The 24,532-nt window shown below is 39.4% G+C and overlaps 1 protein-coding gene across 2 annotated transcripts in view; it reads right to left on the bottom strand.

Moving 5' to 3' along the window:
* SNX25 (sorting nexin 25) overlaps positions 1-24,532 on the bottom strand; it is a 236,394-nt gene that overhangs the window by 34,720 nt on the left and 177,142 nt on the right. For both annotated transcript variants that reach the window (XM_056802960.1, XM_056802961.1), the window contains 4 exons: positions 21,554-21,826; positions 18,830-18,994; positions 11,509-11,640; positions 6,627-6,767 (listed from right to left, as the gene is read on the bottom strand). In XM_056802960.1, the coding sequence (XP_056658938.1) occupies positions 6,627-6,767; positions 11,509-11,640; positions 18,830-18,994; positions 21,554-21,826 (711 nt within the window). The remainder of the gene's footprint in view (positions 1-6,626; positions 6,768-11,508; positions 11,641-18,829; positions 18,995-21,553; positions 21,827-24,532) is intronic.

Raw genomic sequence — 24,532 nt, 5'->3', positions numbered from 1 at the left:
TTTTAATATTAAATTAAATAATATAAAAAAGGATAGGAATGTATTTCTGGATGAGAGGAGATAACAGTGATATTAGGAAATAAAGATGATGGAAAAGCAAAATATATTAATACATAAAAAAATAAAATGCATTTTAACAGATTTATGATCATAGAATGAACTAAATATTTCCCCTACATAGGTTTTGTTCAGAATTGAGATTTAAAAATTAAAAATAAAAAAGAATAAAAAAAGAATAGAGACTCAGGGGTCCAACAAAGTCAACTTTGCTTGGGTTTCTGTAGGAACTACACTCAATGACTAAGAAAAAAGGCTCTTCTTTGGCACTGTGTGAAAGCTTGGGGACAAAGACACTAGGCTGGCCAAAAAGATTCATCTATTCTTCACAGCTGCACAACATGCTTACTTTAGAAAACTGGGTCAGCTTTATGTGGTTCTGAATTTGCTTTATTAAAAAAGGAGTCTATTTACAACTCCTCAGCAGTGAGTTGTCAAAATCTGTTAAGAGAGTGGATGGAAAACAAAGACCTACTCAGAATTCAGCTCTTTCATTGTTCCGAAATGGAAAAAGGCTGTGCCTGCAGGTTTCTTGATCACAGAAAGGGCTGCCCCTATTTTAGCCTACCCTGTTTGCATTCGGTCACCCTCCAAAAAGCACCATTAAACCTAAACACCTCCTTCATGCAAGGGTTGTATCTATCTTACAATTCAATTAAATATATGTGATATATATATATTTGATGTTTTCATATAGCCTATATATACACAATTGGATCTAGATAAAAATCATTGCTTATGATCACATCAATCTATTATGTGATATGAAACACATGTAATGCCTTCATGATCTATCCATCTACCTATCTCCAAGATAATATATATAACCAAGTGGAATTATAGATTTGATTATAAGTGACATAAAATACAGATATAATACATTATTTTTATAGCTGTTCATTATCTATCTCTCTACCAAAATCTAGATCATGTGTATGATTTTATAACTATATGACTCTATATTATATATGATCATAATGCTATATGCCACATATAACGTATTAGAGCCTCCTATATAATATAGACCATGTAACTTAATTATATATCTGTTTACCTATCATGAAAAGCATTCCTTTTAGATGGCTCCAGCCCTTTTCTCTGTTTTGATCCTTCCACATGGACAGTCGGAAGGACCACCTTCTTGGCACAACAGAGCTGGATTGGAAACAGCAAGAAATCATGCAAACAAGGAGGATGCAGACGCCTTAGTTCAGTATAAAATGAAATCGATGCTGGCCCCAGAGATAGAGAAAGGAGGATTCTGGATTGGTAGGAAACAATTGAATCACCCCAAACCTGGAGAGTTCAGGAGGAGTTGGGGCTCAGCATCATGCTGGAAATTTAGAGAAATGAAATGAACAGTGGGATCCAGAACAAAGGGAGATGCCAGGAAGGATGCTAAAAGATGCTTCTTGTCTGCTGCTTGTGGGAAAGGAGACTTCAAGAACTGTGACTAGCAGGAAGGACTAGAAGCACACCTGATTGAAGATTTGGAACTCAAATAAAACAAAAGTAGGTTTTCCTCAATTGATCCATTTTTTTCTGACAGTTTCCCATTCTTTCCCCAAGACCATCACATTTCCTTGCCCATATTTGCATTTCTAAAGTAGTCATCAATTCTTTTACTTGGCATCTCTTTTTTTATCCAGTTCAAATGGTTCGATTTGACACAAGACTATTATATAATCTAATATTTATAAAGTACTACTTTAGGTGCTGGAGATCAAAACAACAACAACAACAACAAAAAACCCCAAAGTAGTTCCTGCCCTCAAGAGGATGATTATCTAATAGGGGAGACAGCCCTTTATGTGCATAAAGAACCATGACAGAAGAGGGAACAGGCACCTAAAAAGAGAGGATGAGCAAACTTCTGAGAGCAATTAGAGGAAGGAGGACTCTCTTGTACCTACTGCATGAGGAATGAAGAGAAATGGAAAGGAAAATATCCAAGAAAACTTCAGGAATATAGTAACACTTGGTCTGGACCTTGAAGGATGGGTCAAACTCTAAGGAACTTGGTGGAGTGAGTGCACAGCTCCCTGGGATTGGAGTCAAGAAGACCTTAGTTCCAATGCAGCCCCAGACACTTGGGCAAGTTATATAAGCTCTGTTAACCCCAGGTTCCTCATATGCAAAATGGGGATAATAATAGCACTTTCCCCTACAGTTATTGAAAGAATCAAAGAGATAATATTGGCATCTCTTTTTTTATCCTTTGCAAATAGTTCAATTTGACACAAGATTATTATATATCATCTAATATGTGTAAAGCACTAGTTCAGGTGCTGAGGACCAAAACAAAACAAAACAAAAAAACAAAACAAAACAAAGCAGTTTAGTCCAACACTATATGAATGTTAACTAATATTGTTATTGTGAAGTAATTGGGAAGGTAAGGTGTCCATTCTGGGCATCAGGGATGCCATTCCTAAGCAGAGACATGGAGGCAAGAGCCTCCAACCAAGGATGGAGAGTTTTCTCTTTGCACGGGAACACAAAGGATTTTAAAGGAAGAGGTATGTGATAAAGGCTGCAAAGACTGTCTGGAGCCATATGATGAAGAGTCCTGATTGCCCAGCTTAGGAGATCATATTTTATTCAGTAGGTAACAAAGTAGGAGGTATTAAAAGGTTTTTTGGTGACCTGTTCTTGATTCAGAGCACCTAAGTGATGGTAGGAGAGAAGAATTAGAGAAGTGTTAGGCTAGAGACAATGATGCTGAATTGTTGTTTGGCTTCAGTTTCCCCAAATCTTGGCCATGGCTCCAAGAGCTTCCTAACAAACATCTGAATAGCTTTGTTTTCTACTATTCCGTGCCTGTAATTCACATCTACTGTTCTCATTTTAGAACAATTCTTCCATTTCTGCTTATTCATGACTTGAGTACTTGGGGAAAGACTGGATGAGAGCCAAAGTGGCAGCTTCCTGACTCCAAGGCCAATGACTCTGGCCAATCAATATCAATTATGAACAAAGCTCTCAAGGCATTTCTGTAAAGCAGCCAAGTGAAAACTGAAGAAAGCTGAACCCTTCGAAGTTGAGAAGTCAGAGTTCGTGACCATGAGTCCTTCCAGCTTCAATAGTTTTTCTGGGGGGAAAGCTTCCAATAAAACAGTGCTTGGCACAAAGTAGTAGCTTAACGACTGTTGGGTGATTGATTGACATAGCCTGTAACCCTTTCATCCTTTAGTAGAGGACTTGGTTTTGGCTAAAACATTCTACAGCTGGTAGTCAACTTTATGGCACTGAGACTCCCACACTAAGTGAGGATGGACTTTGGATAATATATTGGATCCAAACTCAAGACATTTAGAACTTGGTACAATCTGTCAGGATTTATACTCTGCTAGAAGAATCTTCACCTAAATAAATGCTGCTATGGGAACAGTGGATAGAGCATTGGACCTGGAATCAGGAAGATTCATCTTCCTGAGTTCAAATCCAGTCTCAGACACTTACTATCTCTGTGACCCTGAGTAAGTCTCCTGACTCTGTTTGCCTCAGTTTCCTCATCAGTAAAATGAGATGGAGAAGAAAATGGCAAACCACTCTAAGATCTCTGTCAAGCGTTGGATATGACTAAAAAAATGACTAAACAACAACAAACGCCATCTGCCACTATGAGGTATCAAAAAAGAACTTTGATGTTTTGGCCAGCTATGGAAGAAGCCTGTCTGAATATTCATTTTATAAAGCAAAACGAAAAACATTCCAGTAATTAAACAGTAAAACAGCTAGGTGGTACAGTGGTTAGAGTGCTGATCCTATAGTCAAGAAGCCCTGAGTTCAAATCCTGCCTCAGACATATACTAGCTGTATAATCCTAAGTAACAACCTCTCTTGCACTCAGCTTCTTTATCTATAAAATATGAATAATAATAGCATTATTTGTGAGGAACAAATGCAAAACTTTAAACCTCTAAAAATACCAGCTAATATTATTCACTTTTTTCACACAATTTTCAACTTATAAAAAAGTCAAAAGGCAAAGCAATGATTATTAGGGAGAAGCTGCAAAAACAGGATGGTTGCTTTAGTGTTCAAGGTATCAAAGAGATCTTTTTGGTTTTGCATTATTATCTCTAAGTATTCTAACTTTTGAGTCAGAGAACCTGGATTTAAGCCCAACCTCTGAAATGTACTACCTATATGACCTTGGTTAAGTCTCTTAAAGGTCTTAGGATTCAATTTCTTCATTTATGGAATGAGGGGGTTGGACGCAGTGGCTGGTGAGGTCACCCCCTGCTCTAGATTTCGTGACCCAAAGAATCTTGCTTGACATTTAAAGCTGAAGTAAAAAACTGAACTTGATACTTGTGTAATGTTACATGAACCCAACAAATACAAAGAGAGGAAAAGACTGAAAGCATAAAAACAGAAGAAAAACACTAGCTAGCCACAAGCCAAATATGCCAGCCTTAAGGTGTGAAGATCCCCAAGTAGGACAGCTAAAAAACTGGGTACATTTTAAAAATCGATTAAGTGCTGCTGCCATGCCTCACTGTGGCATGGGGGGGACTCCTGAGCTGCTGAAAGTTATGCCAATTCAATGCACGCTTTAGCAGATTCTACTCTATTGGAAAGTGCCAGCACTCAAAGAGGCACATCGCCTGGGAGCTGGCCACTGGTTTATCGATCTTTCTAGCCATGGTGACTCAAGACAATCCAATAAAGGAAAGAGAAGGTGTGATCTGTATTGGGGACTATCATTTGGAACAGAGATTGGACCTATAAATTGGTGGTGTTGTTCAGTTTTTTTTCTGGCTCTTTGTGACCCCATTTGGGTTTTTCTTGGCAAAATTCTTGGGGGTGGTTGGCCTTTTCCTTCTCCAGACCATTTTACAAATGAGGAAACTGAGGCAAACAAGGTTAAGTGGCTTGTCCAGGGTCACATAGCTAGCAAATGTCTGAGGCTAGATTTGGGAAAAGACTCTCCTCTCCACTTTAGCTCTTAGATTTTCTATTTGTCTTTGAGGTGCTTCCTCACCCTGCCCCTCCTGTCTACCCTAGGTAGGCTATGAGTTCTGAGAGCAGGAACTGTTTCATTAGTGTCTTTGCATCCCCAGTACATGTCTCAGTGCCTGGAACATAGTTGCCATTTAAATACTTTTTTTACTTAAAATATGCTTATCTTTGAAAAGGATGGAGTAGGAAAGAAACTCTGTAGCTCAGGATGGTCAGGGAAACAGCAAACTGGAAAAATGGCATGAGAAAAAAAATCAATCTATTACAGTCAGGCCAGAGAAAAGAAGACTTCCATAGTAATCAGTTTGGATTTATAAATAGGGACTTCTGCCAGACCAGTTCCATTTCCTTCTATGGCAGAACAACAGACTGTAAAAGACAATGAGCAGATGTAATTTCTTTTCAATTCAATTAAACTCAATTGAACAAATATGTAGTAAACATTGTGCTTCTAGCATTGTGTGCACCTCTTTTGTGAGGGCAGAAAGATGAAAAGTGATAGAATCATGGGGGCTTCTAGGTAGCACAATGGATAGAGAGCCAGGCTGGGAGACTGAAGATCCTGGGTTCAAATGCAGCCTCAGACACTTTCTTGCTGCATGACTGTCTAGCTGGACAAGTCACTGGACCCCCATTGCCTAGCCCTTACTACTCTCCTCCCTTGGAACCAATACTTAGTGTTAACTCTGAGAGAGAAGATGAGGGTTTAAAAAATAAAATCAATCGATGCTCCTCCTTTTCTGACTATTTTCTCTTCCTCCTTTGCCACTCCCTCCCTTGCCACTTACAATTGGCACAAAGACAGAAGGTAAAGGTTTAAAAAAAGTAACATACAACCCCCCCCCCCAAGGAGGTATAAGTTGGGTGAGACAGGAGAAAAGGAGAGAACTCAGGTGCTCCTTGTAGGTCTGAGTAGAGAGATCATTTTTACCTGATAGGAAGTAAGGAAGGCTTTAAGAAGCGAGAGGCAACTTGAGCTGGGAATGGGAGAATTCTAACTCTCTCTCTAACTCCCTCTCCCTCTCCCTCTCCTTCTCTCTCCCTCTCCCCCCTTCTGCCCCCCTCTCCCCGCTCTCTCCTTCTCTCTCCCTCTCCCCCCTCCCCCCTCTCTCTCACCTTTTTCCCCTCAGTTTCCCCATCTATAAAATAGACAGAAGAACATCTACCTCCCTGGGTTGTTGTGAAGATCAAATGAGATAATGATTACAAAGTGCTCTGCAAATCTTAAAGCACTATATAAACAGCAGTAATTAGTAATAACTACTATTATTATTGTTATTATATTCTTCTAAGGGAAATGAAAGGACTTGTAGAACTTGAAGGAAAAAAGAGGTCCTGTTTAATTTAGCTTTGAAAATGGAGCTCACCCAAATGATCTCCAAGTCCTTGAATTGCATGATTCCTTCCTTCAATCCCACATTTCCTATGAATCATGGTGACCACACCACATTTCCAGGAGATTTATTGTAAGAAGAAAGGTTCATTTCTCTCAGTCTTAATTTCCTCATCCATAATGTGAGGGGGTTGGACTGAATGGTGTCAAGGGGGTCTTTTTACTAGCTCTGAACTTCCACGATTCGAGGTACCCCAAGAATACATACCTCACTAAGTTTCCGGTGCAAATTCTGAAACTCACTAAGCCTCCTGGGAACCGTCCAGTTCTTTGTTTCGACTCCTCCGACTTCTTGCAAGCTGACCATGACGAAGTAGCAGGGCATTTGCTCCCCATTTTCTTCTATGACCTTGAAGAAAAAAATGTAAAATCATATCCCTTTGGATATCTGCTCAAAAAAAAAAAGAAATAGTAAAATCACTGACATTAAGTGCATGCATGTGATACTAGACTTCAGGAGTCAAAACACATGACGTCCAGCCTCATGAATCCCGCTCTTTTTCTTTCCTTCCTTCCTTCCTTCCTTCCTTCCTTCCTTCCTTCCTTCCTTCCTTCCTTCCTTCCTTCCTTCCTTCCTTCCTTCCTTCCCTTCCTTCCCCCCTCCCTCCCTACCTTCCCTCCTCGCTCCCTCCCTCCTCCCTCCCTCCCTCCCTCCCTCCCTTCCCTCCCTCCCTTCTTTCCTTCCTTCCTTCCTTCCTTCCTTCCTTCCTTCCTTCCTTCCTTCCTTCCTTCCTTCCTTCCTTCCTTCCTTCCTTCCTTCCTTCCTTCCTCTTTTTTTTCCCTAGACTAATGAAATGCTTCCCAGCCCCAAATTTAGAGCTTATCTCTTCAAGTGTTCCATTTGCATGATGGACCAATATGCTCTGTGTTACACATATGATAATATGATAAGGAAAGGAAAAAGGAAGCCTGAAGCAATTTTAGAAATAATGTCTGAAATGATGAATCAAAATCTTTGCTCTAATTCCATCCCTGATGAACTGTCACATGTGGACTCATAGCAAAGAAAACTTTATTCTTAGTTTCTTCAGATCTGTTCAGTGAGACCATGCTCCTTGCCACGTTGTAAGGGGAAAATAAAGCATTTTATGACCAGCTACCCAGTGTGAACAGAGGGAGAGGGAGAAGATTAGAGCTGTGAATTCATTGATATAGGAGGAAATTTCCCAGATGAGGACATGTCTTCTACCACTGTAGGTTGGCCCCTTCTCTGCGATGGTTGTTCAGTTGTTTCCATCGTGTCCAACTCTTTGCAATGCTATTTAAAGTTTTCTTGGCAAAGATGTGAGAGTAGTTTGCCATTTCTTATTTCAAGTCATTTTACATATTGAGAAACTAAGGTAAACAAGGTTAAGAGACTTGGACTGGGTCACACACGAAGTAAGTGTCTGAGGTCAGTTTTGATTCAAGAAGATAAGTCTTCTTGATTCCACGCTCAATGCTCTATCTATGGGGACATCTAGCACCTTCTCTGTAATTAATACTATTAAAACTGGGGTTCTTAATCTGGATTCCATGAAATTGTGTTTTTTTTAACATTTTGATAACTATATTTCAATCTGGGTGGTTTATTTTCTAATTCTGTGCATTATATTTTATAAATATAGAATTAATATCCTGTGGAAAGTTCTACAGGCTTTACCAGGCTGCCAAAGGGGTCCATGACACAAAAGGTAAAGAACCTATGTCTTAGACAGTTACCTATAGTGAAGCCCTTCTGGTTAAGGGTCACATAGCCAGTATGTGTCAAAGGTGGGACTTGAACTCAGATCTTCCTTGCCCAAAGGCCATCTCTCTATTCATTGTATTACACATATGAAATATATTTTAATTAAATATAATGTGCCAAAGGAGAGGGCTTAGGGAGAAATGTTTGGGGTATCATGTAAAGAGACCTAGATTGGAATACAGAAAATTTAGCCTAGCATACAGCCAGACAGTATTCTTTTCTTTTTAACCCCTTCCTTCCATCTTAGAATCAATACTATATATTGGTTCCAAAGCAGAAGAGTATGAAGGGCTAGGCAATGGGGGTTTAGTGACTTGCCCAGGATAACACAGCTAGAAAGTAAATGCTGAGGCCAGATTTGAACCCATGTCTTCCCATCTCTAGGTCTGGCTCTCATCCCACAGCGCTAGCCCCCAGGTCTTACTCTTAACCTCTCTGAGCCTCAGTTTCTTCATCACAAAATGGAGAGAAAAAATTTCTATTAATAATAAACATTTTTATATATTTAAGAATCTAAGAAGATAACGTAAATCTTAAAACACTATCAGAATGTCAGGTAGTATTTCTATTATTATTTCCCCATTTCTAAAAATGGGGGAAAATTTATCCTATCATTTTAGAACATTGCTATAAGGCTCGTCTAATTCCTAGTTATTACCTGCCCAAATCCCACTCATGGTGAACCCATGTCTTAGCATCCCACAATTCCAATATGAATCCTGACCTGGTATATTCAAGATCTTTCTACTGCAAAATGCAAAAGGCCTTTGGGACCCCACAGTTCTCCCGAAACTCTACCGTCCCTCTTATGGTAGTGGAAGGGGAAGTTAGCTAACTTCCCTGGACCTCAGTTTCCCCAAGGGTTTGGAATAGATGGCTTCTGTGGTTCCTTCCAAACATAGATGTATCAAACTATGAGAACCATCTATAGGCTTTACCTTGGCTTTTTAGAAGGTCAAAGAGGTAAACAAAGTACTTATCATGTCATATTATATGTTATTATTGATATTATAGATCATATATTATATAAAGAATATAAATAATATAACTATAATGGCTTATAGTATAGTTATATTATTTATATTCCATATTATATATATATTCTATAATAAAATAATATAAGCAGACAGTAGAAGCAGGGAGAGGAGTCCAGCTCCCAAGTAACACACGTGCATTTCTAGGGTAGACTACTGGAGACCAGGGTTTTCTTTGTTATTTAACCCAGATGTGAAGCTCTACTGATAAGCTTTCCAGGTCAGGTAAAGGAGGGGGACAAACCACTGGGGGACAGACCATTATCTGGGGCAGGCAGGAACGGAAAGCCCTCTTCACATCACCTGTTATTGCAGTCACTAGAATGTCCAGCCCTGGGATAAGTATGGTGGAGCACAGCCACTCTCAGCATCCCTGGAACAAAGCTGTCTCTCTGTGTACTGACTAATAACTGAACAGATGGGAAGGCGGTTCTGTCAGCAGTAATTGCACAGGGACCTATAAATGTTTTTCCCTCTAAACTGAACAGAGTGTTATTGGAAGGGGAAAAAAAAAGGTACCATGCATTCCCCAGTCTGTTTTCACTGTTTCCCAGAGAAAAATAATAGATTTAAAACATGTGTTCTCTCTCTCTCTCTCTCTCTCTCTCTCTCTCTCTCTCTCTCTCTCTCTCTCTCTCTCTCTCTCTCTCTCTCTCTCTCTCTCTCTCTCTCTCTCTCTCTCTCTCTCTCTCTCTCTCTCTCTCTCTCTCTCTCTCCCTCCCTCTCTCCCTGTCTTTCTCCCCCTCTCCTTGTCTCTCTCCTCTCTCTGTCTCTGTCTCTGTCTTTCTCTCTCTCTCCTCCTGTCCTTGTCTCTCTCCTCTCTCTCCCTCTCCCTATCTCTCCTCTCCCTGTGTCTCCTCTCTCTCCCTCTCTCCCCCTCTCCTTGTCTCTCTCTCTCCCTCTCCTCCTTCTCTCTCTCTGTCTCTCTCTCTTTCTCTCTCCCTGTCTTTCTCCCTCTCTCCTTGTCTCTCTCCTCTCTCTCTCTCTCTCTCTCTCTCTCTCTCTCTCTCTCTCTCTCTCTCTCTCTCTCTCTCATCTCTCTCTCTCCCTCTCTCCCTGTCTTTCTCCCCCTCTCCTTGTCTCTCTCCTCTGTCTCTGTCTCTGTCTCTGTCTCTCCTCCTGTCCTTGTCTCTCTCCTCTCTCTCTCCCTCTCCCTATCTCTCCTCTCCCTGTGTCTCCTCTCTCTCCCTCTCTCCCCCTCTCCTTGTCTCTCTCTCTCCCTCTCCTCCTTCTCTCTCTCTGTCTCTCTCTCTTTCTCTCTCCCTGTCTTTCTCCCTCTCTCCTTGTCTCTCTCCTCTCTCTCTCTCTCTCTCTCTCTCTCTCTCTCTCTCTCTCTCTCATCTCTCTCTCTCCCTCTCTCCCTGTCTTTCTCCCCCTCTCCTTGTCTCTCTCCTCTCTCTCTGTCTCTGTCTCTGTCTCTCCTCCTGTCCTTGTCTCTCTCCTCTCTCTCTCCCTCTCCCTATCTCTCCTCTCCCTGTGTCTCCTCTCTCTCCCTCTCTCCCCCTCTCCTTGTCTCTCTCTCTCCCTCTCCTCCTTCTCTCTCTCTCTGTCTCTGTCTGTCTCTCTCTCCCTCTCTTCCTGTCTCTCATCTCTCTCTCTCTGTTTCTCTCTCTCTCTGTCTCTGTCTGTCTCTGTCTCTCTCTGTTTCTCTCTCTCTGTCTCTGTCTGTCTCTCTGTCTCTGTCTGTCTGTCTGTCTGTCTGTCTGTATGTCTGTCTCTCCCTCTCCCTGTCCTTCTCCTCCTCCCTCAAACAAATCAAATTTCAGGTCTTCTATTAGTGACTAGAGATCTAAAGAATTTGTCTCATTTCACCACAAGGTAGGATGGTGGGGCTTTTTATTTTTTAATTTTATGTTCCTTCTCCTGAAATGCTAACAGATTACATGTAGCCAAGAGGCCTGCCTCCTTCTATCTCTCTTATTCTACGGCTCCTTCTCTTTCCCCCCACGGCTCTGAGTGACTCATTCCGTCACATTGCAGTCTTTAATGAGAACAGAAAAACAAATCGACAGTTTCAAGGGCATTAATGGGTAGGCTGCTGGCAATACTGGAGATTGATTCCAACGAGATGCCCTCTCTTGTGGAGTGAGGGCCAGATCAGTGACTGATAGCTGCTCCACTTCCCAACTTTGGGGTTATATGAGAAGAGGAATAAAAAGAATAGATAGAAAATGGAAGAATAGTGAATTTGAGTTTATATGTTTCTCAATCCCTAATAATCCTCCAGAATAACAAAGATGGTTAAAAAAAATAAAAGCCTTTTTTAAAATAAACATTTTAAGCCCAGGGGACAGCAAAAGTAGCCCCACAGTCCCAACCCCACCTACCTCTCCACTGTTGATGGAGGCCTTCCACATGCCAAGATTCTCGCACCACCAATCCGTCCTTGCTATGTGTAGTTGAAGGTCACTGCATTCTTTTTCCATGGTAATAATTTCCTCCTTCAATTTGGAAACAATCTGCACAGGGGAGACAGCCTAGTGTTTAGCATATATTTTTGGTGGCCCTTCCTTTGGATGACCTCAATCAACTTGAAGATAATATGGGCAGGGTCATCATGCTCCAAAGCATCATGGTGGTGGCTCCTCCATCTGCCATTCCTAACCAATAGCAAGACATCCCTTCTTTATACTTCCCAAACAAGGAGGCAACATGGCACAATGGAAAATGGTCTAAGAAGTGAGAAGATCTGAGTTCAAATCCTACCTCTCATCCTTGACTCTTTAGAACAACAAAGTATTAGACTTGGAGTCACAAAGATAGAAGATCAAAGCCTGCCCCAGACATTTATTAATTATTTAGCTTTAGGCAAGACACTGAAGGAAGGAAGGAAAATGCACTTATTACCTTCCTACTATATGCCAGTATCTATGCTAAGAGCTTTACAAATATTACCTCATTTAATCTTCACCACAACCCTGGCGGGTAGGCACTATTATTAATCTCATTTTCCAGATAAGGAAACTGAGGCAAAGTGTGATGTTCCCAGGGTCACACAGCCTAGGAGTACCTGAGGCTAGACTTGAACCCTTCTTCCTAACCCATCACCAGGGTTCTATTCACTGGGCCACTTTGATGCCTCTCAGGATCAGTTTCCTCAACTGTAAAATAATAATAAGGGAACCTACCTCAGAGGGCTATTGTGAAGGTTAAATGAAATAAAAAATGTGGAGCAAATAGAAAATCTTAATATGCTATATAATGATAGCTATTATTATTTTTTTTTAATTATTATTATAAAAGGGAAGGGAATAAGCATTTGCATAGTACCTACTACGTACAAGGCACTGTGTTATGTTTTCAATATATTTAATTACATTTATATGTATGATGTATTTTAATACGTGTAATAACATTGATCCTCACAACAACACAATGATGTAGGTGCTATTATCTCCATTTTACAGTTGAGAAAACTGAGGTAAATAGAAAGTAAGTGACTCACCCAGGGTCACACAGCTAATACATGTCTGGGATCAGATCTGAATTTGGGAAGATGACTCCAGACCCAGCACTCTATTCACTATGGAAACATCTATCTGCCCCTAGGCATCGTCTTCACAATAATCCTATAAGATAGATAGTACAAGTATTGCTTTCCCCATTTTTCAGATGAGGAAACTGAGGATTAGAGAGCACTGGGTTTGGAATGAAAAGATTTGGATTAAAACTTTCCCCTTAGTTACCAGTGTAATGGTCCTTGGCAAGCCAGGTAACTTCACTATTCCTAGTTTCCTCATCATTAAAATGAGGGGGTTGGTCTCAAGAGTCTTGAAATTCCCTTCTAGCTTTAAATGAATGATCCTAGAGTCTTACAACCTGACAACAATCACCCAACGAGTAAATATCATCGTAACATTGGAACCCACAGTCTTTGGACTCCAAGACTACTTTCCCTTCTGCTACTTCGTACATTCTGTAGCTTAAATATCTAAATTTCTTTTCCCCCTCCATTCATGTCCAACTCTTCATGACCCCATTTTGGGTTTTGGGGGCAAGGATACTGGAGTGGTTTGCCATTTCCTTCTCCAGCTCATTCTACAGATGAAGAAATTGTGGCAAAAAAAAAAAAGTGGCTTTCCTAGAGTTACAGGGGAAGGGTCTGAGGCTGGATTTGAACTCATGAAGAAGAATCTTCCTGATTCCAGTCCTGACCCTATCCACTGTACCACCTCTCTGCCCTACAAACATCTTTAGATATACCTAACTATTGGTTAACCCTAAAAAGAAAAAAAAAGAAAAGAAAAAAGAAGCCTTAGTAAATAATGTGAAGAACTTTCCATTTTTGTACTTCAAAATGAAATATGACCCTATGTTTTAGCTTTAAGTTCTTTTAAGAAAGCCTCTCCAAAAGAAGGAGTCAGTAGAAATTTTTGCTATAAACAGAGGAACAAAGCAAGGACTTCCCCCCCTCTCCCAGTTATAAGACATATAAACTGGTAATGATAGCAGTTAAGACAAAGGAAAAAATTAAAGACATAAACACCAGCAAAGAGATTATCCCCATCTGCAGATGACTTGATGGTTTATTTAGAAAGCTTCAGATAATCAGCAAAGGAATTAATTGAGACAATAACTCCAGTAAAACAGCAGAAAACAAAATAAACACCACTATTGTTGGCATTTCTAGAGGGCACAAAAAAATCAAAGAGGGCATAATAGAAAAGGAGAACCCATTTAAAATCCTGACAAAATATAGAATGGATCTGGGAGTTAGTCTGAGAGGGGGTACTCAAGATAAGCAGAAATATAATTAAGGTACAATCTTCAAGGAATTAAATAATAATGTAAATAATTAGAGGGACATCTGGCACTCAGGCTTGAGCCACTCCAGGATTATAAAATGGTGATACTACTTAAATGAATTTGCTGGTTTAGCACTATGCCAATCAAACTACCAAAAGATACATTAGAATTAGATAAAATAATAGTAAAATTAATTTGGAGAAAAAGCAGATTTATAACCTTAAAGCAAATGATGATTTGGAAGAGGGAAAGAGTAGAAATGAAGCTCTTAATTATAAATGTGAGCTAGACCTAGGGAGAATCCACCAACATATCATGTATTTAAAAGAACACAAAAACCAACGAATTGTTTTGCTTAGAGTTTCCAGATAACAAGAGAAGTATCTTTCTTTATAATCTGATTAGTGTTCAGTCAGAACAAACAGCTATTCTCCAAGTTCTCCTCTCTTCTAAATGTTCCCATTACTATGGAAGATACCACCTTCTAATCATCCTGCTTGCAACATAAGGGTCATTCTTTATTCCTTATGTCCCCATCCCCACCATTTTGTTGTGATTCAATTGTTTCCACTATTTCTGACTCTTCATGATCCCATTTAGGATTTTCTTGGCAAAGAGAGTCAAATGGTTTGTTATTTCCTTGATTAGCTCAGATTGAGGCAAATGCTATTAAATGACTTGCCCAGGGTCACACAGCTAGTAAGTGTCTGAGGGCTGATTTGAATTCTAGTTTTGCTGACTCCTGATCTGGCACTCTATCTGCTATGCCACCTAGTTGCCCACTACATCAGTTGCTAATTCCTACCAATTGGATCTTCATCTTTCCTTTCCTTTCCTTTCCTTTCCTTTCCTTTCCTTTCCTTTCCTTTCCTTTCCTTTCCTTTCCTTTCCTTTCCCTTCTCCTTCCCTTTTCCCTTTCCCTTCCCATTCCCTTCCCTCCTCTCTTCTGGTCCTGCTACCATCTTGGGGCACGCCCTCGTCATGCCACACATGGACTACCACAATGACCTTCTGTTTAGTCTCTTTATCTCAAATCTCTCCCCATACCAGTTCATCCTCTATTCTGCTATCCAAGTGATTTTCCTAAAGTTCATGTCTTCCCCACCTTATATAATGAATTCTAGTGGCTCCTTCTAAGAACATGATAAAGTTCTCTGGCATTTAAGCCCTTCGTGAGCTAATCTCTTATACCCTTCCAGTCTTCTTCTATCTTACTCCCCTCCACATGCTCTGCTTTCCAGTGAGTTACCTTGTTCTTCCTTATACAAGATATCACATTTTCCTACTCTGGACGTTTTTATTGGGTGTCCCTTAAACTTGAAAATTTCCCCCTCCTCACCTGTATTTTTCCTGGCTCCCTTCAAGTTCCAGACAAAAGTCCACCTTCTACAAGAAGCCTTTGCTATTCCCCTTAATTCTGGCGCTTTTCCTCTCGATGATCCCTGATGGATCCTGTCGATGTCTTGTTGGTACATAGCTGTCTACACTTTGTCTTGCTCATTGGACTGTGAGCACCTCAAGGACAGGGACTGTCTTTTTGCTTTTCTTTGTACCCATAGGGTTTGCTACAGTACCCGACACATAGCAGGTATTTAGTAAATGCTTCTGGGCTACATTATTTCTAAAGATGTATTCCATTGCCAATTCTGATTACAGAATAGAGACAGAGAATCCAATCTCTTTGTTTTTGTAATCAAAATGGTCCTCTGGTGACCTGAAAGATGGAGTGAACATGCCTCCCCCAAGTGCCAGACTTATTAGCAGGCAGTGACTCACACATGGGAAAGAATATGAAGCTTAGTGTTGGTGACACAGGAAACCTGTTAGCTTGGAGAATCACTGCCATCACTGTCAGCCACTTTATATTTAATTTGCCTCTCTTTTCTGGTCCTGGGTGAAGGCTACAAAACAGAGTTAGGTCCACAGACTGTTCCTGGACCATTAAATTATCTATGAAAAAAGACTCAAGTTATTGGCTGTAAATTGTTGATAAAGGTTTTTAATATGAGACACATTTGAGATCTTCTGATTGTGTTACATCTATTTTTAGGCAAGCCTGGCCCTTGCCAAAGCATCCATTCCTATGTGTGTGAAGGAGAGGAAGCATGGCCTCAGAGGCAGAGGACCAAGAATGAATCACCGAACTCCTGGATTCAAATCCCCACATAATAACTGTGGAAAAGCTTTCTTAAGGTCCCAGCAAATTTTCAAAGACTCAATTAAAAATGAATTATTGATTTGCAATGGTAAAAGGAATTTCTATTCTCTGAATTCCACTTACCAATGAAAGTATGGGTCTAAGCCAAAAGAAAAAAATAAAAACAAGATAGATATTTAAGGAGCACGAATGCCTCCTGTTCAAAAGCATGGAGATTCAGGAATGCATTCACAGAAAGCCCAAAGTGACTCATAAAAATATGTGATAAAAATATAACCTCCTGGAGGACATGAACCATTTAATATTTTCCTCAACTCGGGGCTAGGCTCACAGTAGGCACTTAATAAATGCCTGGTGATTGCTGGGTAATAGTTTTACATTCAAAATTGCTTTTCCCTATTTCCCTAGAATGGGGCAGCTAAATGGCTCAGTGGATAGAGCATCAGGCCTGGAGCACTGAAGATCTGAGTTCAAATGTGGATGAAGATAGATGCTTACCAGCTGTGTGACCCTGAGAAAGTCACTTAACCCTGTTTATCTCAATTCCCTCATCTTTCAAATGAGCTGGAGAAGGAAATGGAAAACCATTCCAATATCTTCACCAAGTAAACCCCAAGTGGGGTCATGAAGAGGCCAACAGGACCAAAATGACTGAACATTTCCCTTGAATAGACAGAACTCTCAATTGATTCCAAAGGCAGACGGCCAGTGTGGAAGGAGAGTCAATGGAAGACTTTTTCTAGTGAGAATTCTTTGTTTTCAATGGGGCACAGGTAAAGGGTCACCCCTGGATAACATGGCTTATGCTCTAGTGAGGGAGGAGTTTGAGTACTGATTAATTCTATCTATTTTTAATTCATTTTTATCTTCCATCTTAGAATCAATACTGGGTATTGATTCCAAGGCAGAAGAGCAAAAAGGGCTGGACAATGGAGGTTAAGTGACTTTCCCAGGGTCACACAGCTAGGAAGTGTCTGAGGCCAGATTTGAACGTAGGACCTCCCATCTCTAGGTCTGACTCTCAATTCATTGAGCCACCTAGCTCCTCCCTGATAAATTCTTAATCTTTGAAACTTTATACATTTCCAGCAAAGTAATTTCTTCACTAGCATTTCTATAGTGCTTTCACGTTGACAAAGCGCTCTACAAAATATTATCTCATTTCTACAACACACACACAAGAGTAAGGGGCTAATATTAGCTGAGAAATGAAAATGGCAGAAGATATCGTGGCATCCTAATGAAATCTTCAGAAGTCTCGACCAAAAAAAGATGTGAGAAACTGAGGACCGTTAAAAACAATTTTTTTTTTGAGAGGAGGAGGCAATGTTATAACCCAACAGAGACCGGAGTTTGAATTCCACTTCTGATGCTTATTAGGTAGATGCACATAAGCAAATGATTTAAATCCCCCTGAGCCTCAGTTTCCTCATCTAAAATAAGATAATAATGCCTGGAATACCAACTCTGTCCGACTATTGTGAGGCTCAGGTAAGAGAATAAAACCAAAGTGGTTTGCAAACATTAAAATGTGATGTAAAGAAAAGCTTTTATTATTATTGCTGACTATCGCTATCAACCAATAGACAGGCATTTGTTAAATGCCTACTAAGCGCTGGGGACATAAAGACAAAAATTCGTCCATCTCTGCCCCCAAGAAGTTTATAGTTAACAGGGTAGCCAACATGTAAACAGAGGGTGTCCCAAAAGATGTAGTGCAGTTTAAACTTTATTAGCATAAAGCTTTAAAAGTACTAACCTTTACGCTAATAAGCTTAAATGCTTTATACTTTAATATAATGCTTTATACTATAAAGTATAATGCTTTATACTTTAAATTTTAAAGGCTTTATGCTATTGATAGATTAAAATTACACTAATGGGGTCAGCTAGATAGTAGCTTCAGAACCAGTCCCAGAGACAGAGAGTCCTGGGTTCAAATCTGATCTCAGACACTTCCTAGCTATGACCCCTAGAAAATCTCTCAATCCCCAGTGCCTACCCCTTACTACCTTGGAACCAATATAAAGCACTCATTCTAAGACAGAAGATAAAAGTTAAAAAAAAAAACTACATTAAGACTTTTGACACTATCCACATCCAGAGGAAAAACTGTGGGAGTAGAAACAGAAGAAAAACAACTGCTTGATGACTTGGGTTGATGGGATATGGCTGGAGAATGTAGACTCTAAACAAACATCCTAGTACAAACACCAACAACCATGGACATAGATTTTGATCAAGGACACAAGTAATACCCATTGGAATTGCGTGTGGGCTACGGGAAGGTGGGGAGAGGGGAGGGAGGGAAATAATGTGATTCTTGTAACCAAGGAATAATGTTCTAAATTGACTAAATTAATTAATTAATTAAAAAAAAAGACTTTGGGGATACCTCCATATTGATATCTACAAAATATACCCCCATCTCCTTTGCTAGACTTTAAACTCCTTGAAGGCATTTTTGCCTTTGCTTATAGTGCCCAACACACAATTGAGGCTTAATAAATGTTAACCAATTGATAGTGATAGCTGACAATAATAATAATAGCTCATGTTGACATAGAACTTTAGGTTTGCCAACCCTCTTGCCCATATTTTCAAATTTAAGCATCAAAACACCCCTGCATGATAAGAAGTCCAGATCCTAGAAAAGCTTCCTGTCGCCATGAGTTGCCAGCTTTTGCTGAGCCCCCAAAAGAGATGGGATTCTCCAAAGAGGAAATCGAAAACTAAATTATTACCTTCTTATCAGGTTTGGGTGCATTTTGAATAGAATGCAGAGCCTGCTTTTTATAATCAAGTTTTTCATTTAATTCCCGTAGTTTGTTCACAGCATAACTGGCTTGCTCGTTGATCCGACCATTGCCTTCCTCCATGGTTTCCTCCCCAGCTTCACTTCCTTGGCTCTAGGAAAGAAGTCAGGAGCATTTTTGATTTCAGACGGCCGTGCTGTTTAATTAACATGGCAGATCCTCTCCGAGATTTCTTACAAACAATATTCTGAATGCTCAGACACTAGTACCAAGGCACGACAATACAAGGCAGCACCAGGAAAACATTTTTCTTCTCTAACTGGAAATGAGAAATGCTTCAGAGCTCAATGACTAGCATTCACAGCCTCATAAAGGATGTCAATCTTGTTTCATAGTCTGAAGGGATGGCAGGGCTTGCCATGGAATCATTGACTTCTCCAAGGGTTGAGGCAAGGGAGCCTCCCTCGACATGGAATCAGAGGGCTGGAAGGCTCCTGGGATGGGCACTCTTAGCCACTAAAGAGAAATATTCAATGACTCACGTTTGATATGAAAATCCAAAGAATTAGCATTTTCCTGAGAGAAGCATTGTGGGAACTATTATAATTTTAAATAAAATTTATCCTGCAGTAAGGGCCCTTCCTGAATGAATTTGAGAAATTATGTCTCAATAAGATATAGTTTGCAATTTTGACCAGGGGGGCATTTTGCAGCCAAAATAGCAGATGGACATTTGGAATATGCCCTGTGCTCAAAGGGGTCTAATTCTGTTTCTCTAAGTAATGACGACCCATCTGGTAGATTTTGAAACTTCCCATAAATCTGACTTATGACTAATGACACAAGGTAGAGCCCAAGGCAAAGCTGCCTAGATTGCCTTCTGTGGTTGTCTGATACTAGCTATGGCTCCATTGTTGCACTTGATACAGTGCAGAAAGTGCTGGATTTGGAGCCAAAAAGAGCTGGGTTCAAATCCTATGTGATGATGGGCAAGTCAAATCAACTCTTTGAGCCTCTGCTTCTCCATTTACCATATGAGGTCAGTGATTACCAACCTCATAAGGCTGTTGTGAGAAAAGGGCTTTGTAAGCTTAAAGTTCTATGTTAAGGTTTTGGGGGTTTTTTCCCCCCAGGAGAATCCTAAAATCTCAGATTTGAGAGGCTCTCCAGTCTACTTTCTACCTTACAGCCTCTTCCTGTAAAATTTAAAATTAAATCTCAATAAAAATAGTATATTTTAAGAGATTTAATTTTAACTTTTACATTGATGGCAATGGCAACCATAATGATAATATATTAGTCAAAAACCCCTAAATTTACCTCTTACATTCCTGAAGATCTCTAGAGAAGAAGAACTCATTAAATCCTTAAAAAGCCAGTTTTATTTCTGACCAACTCTAATTTTTAGCAAGATTTGGTAAATGGAGCCTAAATTGATCTCTCTGTAACTTCTGACCAATTCTCCTGGCTCTGCCCTCTGAAGCCAACCAAGTACAAGATGGCCCTTCAAATCCTTGGAGACAACTACACTTCCTCCTCCCTGTACATCCTCTCTAGCATAATTGCTCTCAATCTTCATATGGCATTGGGTCAAGGAGCTTCACCATTTTTTTGTCCTCCTAGGAATGCTGTCCCATTTATCAATGATCCTTCCCAAAATGTGGCACCCAGAAGTGAATACACTACTATGAATGTGGTCTAACTAGGGAAGAGGACTGGAAAAATTGCCCTTCCCCTTCTGATCACTGGACACTTAATGGAACCTAGGATTACCATTAGCTGTTGTCATGTCACACTTTGTGTGACAACAATAGGAGCTGACTCCTATTCAGTTTGCTCTCCACTGATTTATGCCCAGATTTGCCTAGTCATGTCTTTTCCATCATGAACTCATGATACTGATTTCTGGAACACAAGTCTAAGATTATATAGTTATCTCTACTTAATTTCATCTTGAGAGTCAATCTATCATTCTAGTCTATTGATGAGGTTATTTTAGATACTGATGGATCCATCCAAAAATGAATTCTTCCTTTATGTTTTGTGTTTTCTGCAAATCTGATGAGCATACTGCCCATCTTTCACCCAAGTTACTCATAAAAATGCTGAATAAAATGATACCAAGCATGGATCCTTCTGGTACTCCACTAGGGATCCCTCTCCAAGCTGACATAAAGACATTAATGCTTTCTTAAATCTGGTGATCCACCAAGTTGTGCATCCATCTTAACTATGCTGCCATTTAAAAAAATATATATTTTCCCAATTATATATAAAAACAGTTATTAACATTCTTTTTTAAAAATGCTAAGTTCCAATTTCTCTTTCCTCCCTTCTCAACTTCCCAACATAGTAATATGCTATTGTTTAGCTCATAATTCTTTACGTTTCCCACAAAAGGTAGTATGAAAGACTTAGTTCACTACAACTAATTACTTTGATAGAGTATATTTTGTGATGAAATCATGCTGGGTCTTAGTGATGACTATATTTCTCTTTCAAGAGGTTTACAAAATATCCCTTTAATTTAATGTTGCAGTGAACTCCTTTTGAGTAGGAACTGTCTTTGGACTTTCTTTGTGTCCACAGCCCTAAATACAAAGCCAGTCACAGAGTAGGTACTTAATACATGTTTACTGACGTCATTTGACTTGCATAGGATTTGTAGTCATGATTCAAAAGAACAGCAAAAGAAGAAAATGTGATACTCACTGCTTCATCCTTGTCAGAAATCAGTTGTGAGGCACTCTTTTCTTCTTCTTTCTTGATGAGTCTATCATACAGGTCACTGACAATAAATGAGGGGTAATACCTGTCCTTCAAGGTCTCATAAACATCTCCTTGAATTCTGTAGAAAACTTCAATGCCTTTATTTCCTACGAGGCTTTGCTGGATTTCTTTGTAAAGTGACTTTTCCACAGAAATCTCTCTACTTTCCACAAAGAAATTCTGATAAATTTCACCGACTAACTGTGGTATTTCATTCTGCAAACAAGGAAAAAGATGTGATGAAGGAAAAAAAAGAAATAAAAATCATTAAAGCCAAATTATTTCCTTTAAATCTTTTTTTTTAAACCTTTACCTTCTGTCTTAGAACCAATACAGTATATTGGTTCCAAGGCAGAAGAGTGACAAGGGCTAGGCAATGGGGGTTAAGTGACTTGCCTAGGGTCACACAACTGGGAATGTCTGAGGTCAGATTTGAATCTAGGACCTCCTGTCTCTGGGCTTTGCTCTCAATCCATTGAGCCACCTAGCTGCCCCCATTTTCTTTAAATCTTAAAGAAGGAATCCCTTTAACAATATCCAGCCTTCTCCTAAGGATCTCTTGGGAAGGGGAAACACATTAACTCCTTAAAAAGCCAATTCTATTTTTTACCAATTAACTTTTAGTGAGAATTTCTAAAAAAAGGAAAAAGAAAGGGAAAAAGTTAGATGCTCAGTAAAAAAAATAACAATAATCATCTTTGACAGAGTGACTACAGAGCTGACTTCAGTTAGCACAACTGAGGTTTAAATCTTGCCTGTGGCATGCTGCTTGTGGGACCTCTGACAACTCACTTCATCTCAGTGTCCCAGGCAATTTTCTGAGATGATAAATTAGAGAACAGCTGCCACTCTGCATTAGTAGAGGGAATTTCTTAATCAGGAATTCCTTCTGCCAATGACATCATGACTCTAACACAAATAATAATGATGGCAATAATAATAAACAATGGTAACTCATTTCTATGGCATGTTCAAGAATAAGGAGCTTTCTTATGAAAATCCTCAGGTCAGCCACACAGATATCACTAGCTCTGTTTTGGGAATGAAAAAATAAAATGATTTGCCCAAGCTTCAACAGCCAATAAATATTAGAGAAGAGTATTCAAGCAGAATAGATAACATTTCCCACACTTATTGATATTGCAGGTCTGGACCAGACAAACAAATGAGCGAGAGAGAGAGAGAGAGAGAGAGAGAGAGAGAGAGAGAGAGAGAGAGAGAGAGAGAGAGAGAGAGAGAGAGAGAGAGAGAGAGAGAGAGAGAGAGAGACAAAGAGACAGAGAGAGAGAGAGAAAGAGAGAAAGACAAAGAGACAGAGAGAGAGAGAAAGAGAGAGACAAAGAGACAGAGAGAGAGAAAGAGAGAGACAGAGACAGAGAGAGAGAAAGAGAGAAGAGAGAGAAGAGAGAGAGAGAGAGAGAGAGAGAGAGAGAGAGAGAGAGAGAGAGAGAGAGAGAGAGAGAGAGAGAGAGAAACTAGGTGATATCTAAAGTCCATTCTATTTGTTACAAAGAAAGAATAATGGATCTGGGATTAGATGATTGATCCTGGGGACTCTTGGCATATATATATATATATATATATATATATATATATATATATATATATATTTAACCTTTTCATGCCTCACTTTTCTCACTTGTAAAATAAAAAGGATGGCTATGAATTTAAGTCTTCTGACTCCACATCTGTCTACTATTCTTCAGTGACATGAGCCTAATGTCTGGCCAAACATGGGCATCAACAAACAACAGGCCAGGCACCAAGTGATGAACAACTGAATTTTGAGGAATGTGTTGTTATTCAGTTGTTTCAATCATATCTGATGCTTAGTGACCCGATTTGGGGGTTTTCTCGACAAAGTTACTGGTATGGTTTGTCATTCCTTCTCCAATATATTCCATGAAGAATACATTTGTCTCTTAAAATTAGCTACTTATATTGACAAATTTACACTGGCAATATATTAAATAATGGAAGAATAAAAATGAGGAGAGATACCTTGTCCTTTCATATATCTCAATCCTACAGGATTATATTTAAGGCCCTGAAAATTCAATTCACTTTGGTCTAAGGAATTCGAAATATGATTTCTCACCTCCGAAAGAAAAATTTTGCCAAACAGCTTAAGAGAAGAAAATTTTCTTTTATTAAATAATACAATAAGACAAAAACAAGAATACAGGAAGACTGCAAATGATTATTTCACATTAAATTTGGGATCTCCATAGTCTCTACTTTAAAAACTAGAACTGTGTGCATGTATGTGAACATAACCTTATTTTAAAGAGATTTTTAAATATTTATATATTATATATGTATACATACATACATATATATATTTAAGAGATATTCAATTAAGGCTAGAAGCAATGTAGCATAGTAGAAAAGGAGACAACATTCTCTGAATGTTCACCCAAGTGTGACAAAGATACATGTGTAGCTAGAAAGCAAGAAGCTATTTTTACAAATATTCCATCATTCTTACATCCAAATGTGTTGTCTGACATGACCTTGGATAATGCTAATGAAAACATCAAGCTATAGCTGAACAGCTCAGAGATCGCAGTCGATTCTTTTTGAAAATTCTCTGAGGTTTTAGACCTCAGGGTTGAAAGCCCTGGAGTTCTTAAGCTATTTTGTATCATGGACCCCTCTTTGGGAGCCTGGTCAAGCCAATGAACTCCTTCCCAGAATAATGCTTTAAATGCATAAAATAAAATATGTAATATTACAAAGAAAGCCAATTATATTAAAATAGAGTTGTCAAAGTATTTTAAAAACAAGTTTATAGAATCTAGGTTAATGATCCCAAGGACTCTATTGCTGTTGTTGCTGTTCAATCATTTTAGTAGTAGCTGACTCTTTTTGACCCCATTGGGGTTTTCTTGGCAAAGATCCAGGACCCCCAGAACAGATCTA

The sequence above is a fragment of the Monodelphis domestica genome, chromosome 6 (assembly GCF_027887165.1).
Source record: "Monodelphis domestica isolate mMonDom1 chromosome 6, mMonDom1.pri, whole genome shotgun sequence".
NCBI lineage: Eukaryota > Metazoa > Chordata > Mammalia > Didelphimorphia > Didelphidae > Monodelphis > Monodelphis domestica.
Note: the sequence above shows the minus strand (reverse complement) of the source record. Positions and strands in the feature narration are given on the sequence as shown.